Here is a 9,474-nt window from a genome sequence, read left to right as displayed (position 1 = left end):
GACATTATGCAAATGTGTTACTTTGTGACGTAGCGCCGTAACAGAATAAGATTCGAATTCCTGACGACTTGTTTAGGCGATTGTGAGCCGACTCTTTTTTTTTGATAGACAATAACTTTATTTATTGTGCACTGTCGGCTTCACAACTTTTCTGATAGTTTATGTTCACATACAGCTACATGACACACTGCATGAAAGGTAATATTCGAAAAGGCATAATAGGGGCACTTTAAACAGAGATGTGTTTCTCTCACCCAGTCAAAACACAATAGAAATCACCTAGCAACCCCTGGTAACCACCCAGAACACCCTAGCAACCACATGGCAACATGCTAAAAACATGCCGAACATCTTAGCAACCACATAGCAATGCTTTTCTGCACCACTCCAAATTTCTTCACAAACAATTGTTAAACTCTCAGTGTTAAACATAACTTTAAAATAATAAATAAAAGTAACAACAACAACAACAACAATTCACATACATACAATACTGTTCAAAAGTTCAGGGTTGATAAACATTTTTTTCAAGAAATTCATACTTTTATTCAGCAAGAACCCATTAAATTGATCAAAAGTGACAGCAAAGACTTTTATAGACACTGTTACAAAAGATTTCTATAACAAATAAATATTGTTCTTTCTATTCAAGAATCCTGAAATTTTTTTATCACAATTTCCACAAAAATATTAAGCATCATTATTATTAATTATTATTATTATTACTATTATTATTATTAATAATAAATATTTTATTATTACCAATATTGATAGCAATAATAAAATCACAGGAATAAATTACATTTAAAAATTTTTTTTATATTATTTCACAAATAATAAGTTTTAACAAATGAATGCAGCCTTGGTGAGCTGCGATTTTTGCAAATAACATTTTTGAAATCTTACCTTTTGAACAGCAGTGTATATATTTAGCTAACATATAAACTATGTTTGATGGGTTCCTGCAGTCTTCTAAGCTTAATAAGAAATAACACCTGAACTGAACTGACATCAGAACTCATATGTTTTATTTTTAAGGTTACTTGAATCATGCACATAGACAGGCTTGGATGAAGACATAAAACTTGACCTGACATACAGTGTATTACTATATGTGTATTATCAGAGCAGGCCACACAACTCCTTGTCCAAGCTCTTTTTCTTTCCAGACTGGACTATTGTAATGCTCTCTCATTTACTATCAAGCCTCTGCAACTGATCCAGAATGCAGCAGAGAGAGTGGTCTTTAACGAGCCGAAGAAAGCCCACATCACACCTCTCTTCATCAGTTTGCACTGGCTGCCAATAGCCGCTCGCATCAAATTCAAGGTACTGATGTTTGCCTACAAGACAACCACTGGCACTGCACCAATATACCTAAACTCGCTAGTTCAAACTTATGCGCCTTTCCAGAAGCTTGCTCTAATTTATATATTTAAAAAAAAAACACCTTTCTATGAGTACTGTGCTAGACTAACTGAGACTTGTCACAGCACTTGTATACTGTTGCTCTCTTGTTGGTCTGATTGCTTCTATTGCTCTCCTCATTTGTAAGTCACTTTGGATAAAAGCGTCTGCTAAACGATTAAATGTAAATTACTACTAAAGCTGCTTAAATTAACAGTTAAACTGAAATTAAATGGAATTGAATTGGGAAAAAAAATAATTCTCACCCGATTGACAAAGTCCTGGTATCCAGGGTAGTAGGTGGTGACGATGGAGAATATGTACCAGTCATATTCCTCCATTATGTTAAGCATGACAGAGGCTTGCTGCTCTATAGAGGGACCAAACTGGAAGAACATGGAATGGTCATCCTGCAAGAAACAAAGATAAATGCATGCATGAGAACAGAAGAATCCAGGGGAATCACATTATAATAGGATATCAGTGGGTTATAGTTATAATTCATACCGGTTTTCAACAGTACATAGAATATGTCAAAGAGAGAGATGAGAATTTGCTTGCTCAATCATTTTTTTAAAAGCCAGCTCAATTATTCTTGTATAATTCTTGCCTCCAACCCAAAGCCAAACGGACAAATCCAAAGTTAAGTATCATTTTTTTTTCTTTTTACCACAGTAACCTGTTAAAGTTTGGATAAAGGGAACAAGGATCAGGAGAAAGAGGGTAGAGAAATATGAACCGACCCCACATCTGCTGCATCAAAGTATGTGATTGTGAACGAGACACATTTTTCTCCCTTAACATCTAAATGTCCACTTCACTCCTGAAACAAATGTTACATCCCAGGCGGTTCAAATGTCCACAGTACATTGGTGATGAATGATTTGAAGATTTCAAATGCTTATAATAAGCACGTCGATGAACTCTTCACATCTAATATGCATACACTGATGCATGTGTGTGTGAGTGTGTGCATGTGTGTAAGCTGTCAGTAGCAAATAGGCCAAAATGTTTTAAAGCTATGCACACATGAGTGACAGAGCACATGAATGCATACACATTGATGGTCTGTACATGCTTGTAAATGATTGTTCTGTGTGTGAACTCATGTGTGAAGTCGGTCGTGGGCGTTTGTCAAGTTAGTTATGCCGCATGGCGAAATCTCACAGTCTCTCTGTCTCTCTCTCTCTCTTTCAGGTCTCCACGCTCTACTCAACATCAAAGCCACTCCCCTGGGGTCCGAGATGGACTGATCCGTTACCTTGATTCGGCTTCAATGAGGTAACAACACTGATGGAGCTGCGGGGAGGGGGGCTTAGGTTGTTAATCTAACAGCTGTAGTATAATGTTTTACGTATGTGTTTATATATTCTTGTTTTGTAGATTTTCACTAAATGTTTAATGTGTGCCTGATTTGCCAGTGTGCATGTGTGTCTCTGCCTTCTTCTATTCATTTACGTGCCCCCAATATTAATTTCCTGTCTTAATTCCTCCTCTTCCCTTTTGGAGTTGATCCCATCGGGAGAGGTAGGACTCCAATCATAGGGTCAGGAAGATTTTTTTTTTTCTTTTTTGGAAAGAAATCAGCACTTTTACTCAGCAAGCAAGAATTAAACTGATCACAGATGACAGTGAAGACATAATGTTACAAAAGATTTCCATTTCTCTTTCGATGTCTATAAGATTTCTATAAATGCTTAACTTTCTATTCATCAAAGAAACCTGTAAAAATGTGTATCACGGTTTCCATAAAAACATTCAGCAGCACAGCTGTTTTTAACATTGGTAAGAAGAAATTATTTTTAAAAATTCAGCTTTGCCATCGCAGGAATAAATTACATTTTTATTTAAATATTTAAAAAAATTACATTAAAAGAGAAAACATTTCTTTTAAAATGTTATACAATATATAAATATCTATCTAGCTACACACACACACACACACACATATATGTTAGGGCTGTTGATTTAATGCATTAATTAAGTTAATGAGTTATGGAAAAAGATATATAAGATAGATATAAGATATAGATATAGATAGATATAAACTTAATTGTCAGACAAAGTCTGAAATTTGTCTTGCATAACAGTATGTTTACAAACAAAACACAATTCATAATAGACATAGACACAGTACTGTAAATACAATAGAATAAAAAAAACTGGAATTTTCATTTTACGTGTACCTTACTCAGCTCTAGGTCAGCCTGATGTACAAAAGAGTGTTTTAGTTTCACTCCATTAAATTTAGGGACCTTGTATCGACGATTAGATGGTAGAAGCACAAATTCATTATATAACACATGACTGGGATTAGAAACAATATTCTTGGCCAGCCTTAAGAGGTTCTTACGATAAGAAAGTTCATATAACTTTTCAAGAGGCTGTCCTACTATCTTTGAACAGATTTGTATTGCAGTTTTAGTTTGTTATTTAGAGTATCATTTCATTAAAAAATTATTTCATATTTCCATATTAATAAAAAAAAAATTTAATACCCATTTAAATCCCATTAATCTCATGCCATTATTTATGCAATTGCAATTGCAGTGTAAATGCATTCATGCCACCTCTGAGCTGCAATAAACTGTCTGTAGATATATCTAAACATTAATTCAGATGCAGCTTCTGAAAAAAAAAATCATGGCTGTTGCAGCATAGAAAGACATAAAACATTTCTTTCTAAAGCTACTTTTTCACACGTTTCTCATTTAACACAATAATGACTTTCAATTTTTTAACCATTCAACCATTACCATTATTTGCCCCTTTAAAAAATAAAATAAAATAAAATAATAATAATCCTTTCTAACAATATGCCAGTCTTATATCAGCATTACATTTGTTTTCTGGGAAGCACCTTGTAGTTTCATAACCTTCAGCAACTCTTGTAACGTCAAAAACTGTACAAATACAATATAATAATATAATAAAATAATAATAATAATCTAGTTTATAATTCTACTTCATCCCAAACAGGAGAGAAATCTATCAAGGTCGACCACACATGCTTATTTTACTGACAGTTTCTGTTAGTCAATAGAATAAATGGTCAGTCGACCCATTCCAGATTCCAAGTTGTCATTCTCCCAACAGCAGTGTAACTTCAGATACACCTTCACTGTGATGCACATATGAAATGCCACATATGGCCTCCCATTTTGACTTTACATTTAAAACACACACACACACACACATATAGGCTAATATAGTAGGCTATACCATGTGTCAGATTTGTTTTCCGGATCATTCCTCTCTAATCCGTCGTTCTACACTTCTGCTCCTCACCCCCTCCCTGTCATCAATCTCCCTTGCTCCGTTTCTCCTCTTCATCCGTTCTGAGTCTATTCATCTCAAAATGAGCGATCACAGACACATGCATTACACATGCAAGTGAATTAGCAGACTCCCATTCCTCTATCGCCTGTTTAGCACAATGGAGTGGCCAACCTAGCCATCCACTATACTCAGTACAGCCCCGCACGAGCAGCAGGGAGCTAATCCAGACCTTACATTACTATCCTCTCACTACTTTCCTCCCGTCCTCTTCAATAATGGAGACTAGTGTCCTGCAGAGGCAGTTTATAAGCAAAGCATCTTTAATATTCGAATGCGAGGCATAAAATAAGTTTCCCACTAACTCTTGAAGGGATAAAAGCTGAGCTCCTGCCATTGACGATACCGCACCAGAACAGCATGTCATTAAGAGAGGAAGGGGAGAGATTTAGAAATGAAGAATCAGATCCGTTGAGGAAAGCATGCATCTAAATTCAAGTGATTCATCAGCTGATGGTGGATCTAGTATCAGACTGATTGGAAATAAGCCAAAGAGAGAGATGCCTGTGTGTTGCTTCAAGAGAGCAACAAAACATTTGTGCTGTGTTTTATTTTCTTTCTTTTATAATTCATTCATTCATTATTTATTTATTTATTTGATGATTTTATTATTCCATGTAATCATATAATTATTTATAATAATCATTTAAACAATTTATATACCCCTTTTATTGATTCATTCATTGATCATTCGTTTTACACTTATTTCTAATCTAATTGGCATTATATTAAACATTGATACTTAAAAAAATGTGATAACATTCATTTTCAATAAAATACCACTTACAGACTACAGTGTATGTTGTCATATGAACAACCAGTCAGTAACCCTACAGTTAGTTTTAAGCTGTGTGTGTTTGAGTCACCAAAATAAAAGTCATTAGAATATTTTGTTTGGGAATCGGACTGGTTGCACTGTATGTTTTTGATTAACTTAAAAGAACCAGCTCATACAAGTTATCATTCGCTCTGTCACAGTAATGTCAACATTCACAATTTTCACTTTACAATTGATAAATACAATTATTCTGTCATGACGCACTATTAGGATACACCTGCAGTCTGTTCATAGCCTGACACAGTCCAAGGAAAGTTCTTTTCCAGAAATGCATTCAATTAAAATAAAGTCTTTTTGAGGTTTGTATCAGAAGTAGTATCTCGGACAATGATTTTTCTATATTCAATACTGATTGAAACTCAACCAGAGAGCAACTTCTGTGATTTTTCTACAACAATAGAAAGAGGCCCTTCCAGCGAGTAGTGCTCCAAAATCTATTACTTAACACAGACTCAGAGACCGGTTTGAATAATAAAAATTAGATGAGAAAAAAACAGACATGGAGAGAGGAAGTAGAAAGAGAGAAATGGAAAGGAGAGAAAGAGAGCGAGATAAAATGAGAATCAAGAATCCAGAATTCTTCATTTGACTTAACTGTATCTTCTGAGTAAAGTTGATGTACCATTACCTCTGTCACTAAAGACAGCTCCTCTCCTCTACAACTGTGTTAACAAGATAGTTTAGATTCAACCCTTCAGAACACCAGTGGCATTAGCACAGCCAAACGGAGCTTGTGCTGAGCCGTGGAGAGGGAGACAGAGACTCGCTCTCCAGAAGGTAACTCGCAGCATTAACAGCCTCTACTGCTGCTGGCTTGTTAAGCCTGGCAGCAATCATGGAGCTACAGAGAAAAAGAGAGCACAACCTTGATCGCAGAAGATAAAACATTTATTGAAATTAAAGCGTACAGATACACTAAAGATCAAAGAGGGGAAAAAACAATGCGGTAGTAAGAAAAAAATAATTGCACAGAATAACTGAAAAGAGACGTCTGAATTATACAACCCCCTCTACAAAATATAATTACTGTAGACTAAAAGTGAACCCTTATATATAATAGATGGACACTTAATGTTACAATAGATAGAAAGATAGACTGATAGAACCTTAGATACTGTAGACTGATAGAGGTCTAGAGACAGACAGACAGAGAGATAGACGGACAGACAGACAGACGGACGGACGGACGGACGGACGGACGGACGGACGGACGGACGGACGGACGGACGGACGGACGGACGGACGGACGGACGGACGGACGGACGGACGGACGGACGGACGGACGGACGGACGGACGGACGGACGGACGGACAGACAGACAGACAGACAGACAGACAGACAGACAGACAGACAGACAGACAGACAGACAGACAGACAAGATAGAACGATGGATAGATAGATAGATAGATAGATAGATAGATATGCACTGTAATATAGTAAAACAGAGCACAGACTGGGTTGTACTGTAGAAAGGGATATGATGACTCATAAGTCACACAAGGGGTTTTAGAGAAAAAACGGAAAGAGGAGAAAGAAGGAGAGAGGGGGGGGGAAGCACGAGACACAGAGGACACGACAATAAAAAGAGAGTCTTGCTCATAACAACCCGAGCCATCAAAGGATTAAAGCGACGGTGGGCCGTCACAGTTCACCCCGCTCAATCTTCTGCTTTTGTTGTGTTTCACATAATGAGGCTGATGTTTTAATAGAGTTAGTGAATAATGGAGGATCTGTAAAATCTGATCTGAGAGAGTCTAGAAGTGCCTGATTTTTATTTGAATGAGTGTAAGAAAAGATTTTCTCTAAACATTGCATCAGGAGAACACACATCTTTATCTAGAGTATTTGTTCAAAAATAAAGGTGAAAGCACAAATCACTGAAATACACACAGTCCATTCTGTTGCAGAAGTAACAGCATTCTTACTCTTTCTGTATCTTATATCTTATTTAAAAACATCTTATTTCCCCAGGCAATATGTACTATAAACAATCAATAGGCTCCACTGCATGTCCAGCTCTTCATTTAGCATACGAGTTCCCATGCTGCTATATCTCCAACACAAATAAACATCATACTGCGTTATATACTTTGGGCTGTGCTGGGTTTATTTTCTGTTCTTGCCTTAGTGTAACACACTACTTGTGTTTTTCTGCTTTTACACTTCCATGGGCACACTATTTATGTTTTATGGTCCTGTATCCAATATTCTCACCCACAGCCTATGGCATCTCTCTGCCTGGGTCTTTCTACAAGACAGGTGCCATCTGTGTACCTCATGAACAGTTGAATGAGTAGTGGATCCTAGCATTTAGTATGTACACATATATATATATATTCATATTAATTTTTTTTAAAATTCTAATCTATATAAACATAATTTTAAAGAAAGATCCATTTTTGTGATTCTTCTTCATTAAAACACTGCTACAAGTGAATTGTGTAGAAACAGTTTTCACTCAGAAATTGCTAGTAAATTTCATAATTTCATAGAAACAGGAAGTAACAGGTTGTACTGTAGAAAGGGATATGATGACTCATAAGTCACACAAGGGGTTTTAGAGAAAAAACGGAAAGAGGAGAAAGAAGGAGAGAGGGGGGGGGAAGCACGAGACACAGAGGACACGACAATAAAAAGAGAGTCTTGCTCATAACAACCCGAGCCATCAAAGGATTAAAGCGACGGTGGGCCGTCACAGTTCACCCCGCTCAATCTTCTGCTTTTGTTGTGTTTCACATAATGAGGCTGATGTTTTAATAGAGTTAGTGAATAATGGAGGATCTGTAAAATCTGATCTGAGAGAGTCTAGAAGTGCCTGATTTTTATTTGAATGAGTGTAAGAAAAGATTTTCTCTAAACATTGCATCAGGAGAACACACATCTTTATCTAGAGTATTTGTTCAAAAATAAAGGTGAAAGCACAAATCACTGAAATACACACAGTCCATTCTGTTGCAGAAGTAACAGCATTCTTACTCTTTCTGTATCTTATATCTTATTTAAAAACATCTTATTTCCCCAGGCAATATGTACTATAAACAATCAATAGGCTCCACTGCATGTCCAGCTCTTCATTTAGCATACGAGTTCCCATGCTGCTATATCTCCAACACAAATAAACATCATACTGCGTTATATACTTTGGGCTGTGCTGGGTTTATTTTCTGTTCTTGCCTTAGTGTAACACACTACTTGTGTTTTTCTGCTTTTACACTTCCATGGGCACACTATTTATGTTTTATGGTCCTGTATCCAATATTCTCACCCACAGCCTATGGCATCTCTCTGCCTGGGTCTTTCTACAAGACAGGTGCCATCTGTGTACCTCATGAACAGTTGAATGAGTAGTGGATCCTAGCATTTAGTATGTACACATATATATATATATTCATATAAATTTTTTTTAAAATTCTAATCTATATAAACATAATTTTAAAGAAAGATCCATTTTTGTGATTCTTCTTCATTAAAACACTGCTACAAGTGAATTGTGTAGAAACAGTTTTCACTCAGAAATTGCTAGTAAATTTCATAATTTCATAGAAACAGGAAGTAACACTGAGACAGTGATCCTTTCTAAGAAGAATCACAAAAATTGATCTTTCTTTAAAATTATATTTATATAGATTAGAAAATTATTTAAAAATTAATATTAATATATATATATATGATATTAATCATATATTAAAAGTGTTTTATTTCTAATTTATTTATAGAAAACTCTACTAAATGTAATATTATATTAATATTATTATACATTTATTATATATAATCTATAATACATACACATATGTAAATAAAAACCTCTAAGTCTGTCTGAGATTTTTTCTGAGATTTTTTCTTTTTATCAGTCTCCTATGTTTAGGTTCAGTAATTTCACTTTAATTAAAAAT

At 35.5% G+C, this 9,474-nt stretch overlaps 1 protein-coding gene across 1 annotated transcript in view; it reads right to left on the bottom strand.

Annotated features, from left to right (window-relative positions):
* The window catches only part of LOC107718709 (glutamate receptor ionotropic, NMDA 2B-like), a 99,856-nt gene that overhangs the window by 42,858 nt on the left and 47,524 nt on the right, over positions 1-9,474 (bottom strand). The window contains exon 4 of the mRNA XM_016525910.1: positions 1,674-1,817. Within this exon, the coding sequence (XP_016381396.1) occupies positions 1,674-1,817 (144 nt within the window). The remainder of the gene's footprint in view (positions 1-1,673; positions 1,818-9,474) is intronic.

The sequence above is a fragment of the Sinocyclocheilus rhinocerous genome, unplaced genomic scaffold, assembly GCF_001515625.1.
Source record: "Sinocyclocheilus rhinocerous isolate Xijiao unplaced genomic scaffold, SAMN03320098_v1.1 scaffold1334, whole genome shotgun sequence".
In the NCBI taxonomy this organism is placed as follows: Eukaryota; Metazoa; Chordata; class Actinopteri; order Cypriniformes; family Cyprinidae; genus Sinocyclocheilus; species Sinocyclocheilus rhinocerous.
Note: the sequence above shows the minus strand (reverse complement) of the source record. Positions and strands in the feature narration are given on the sequence as shown.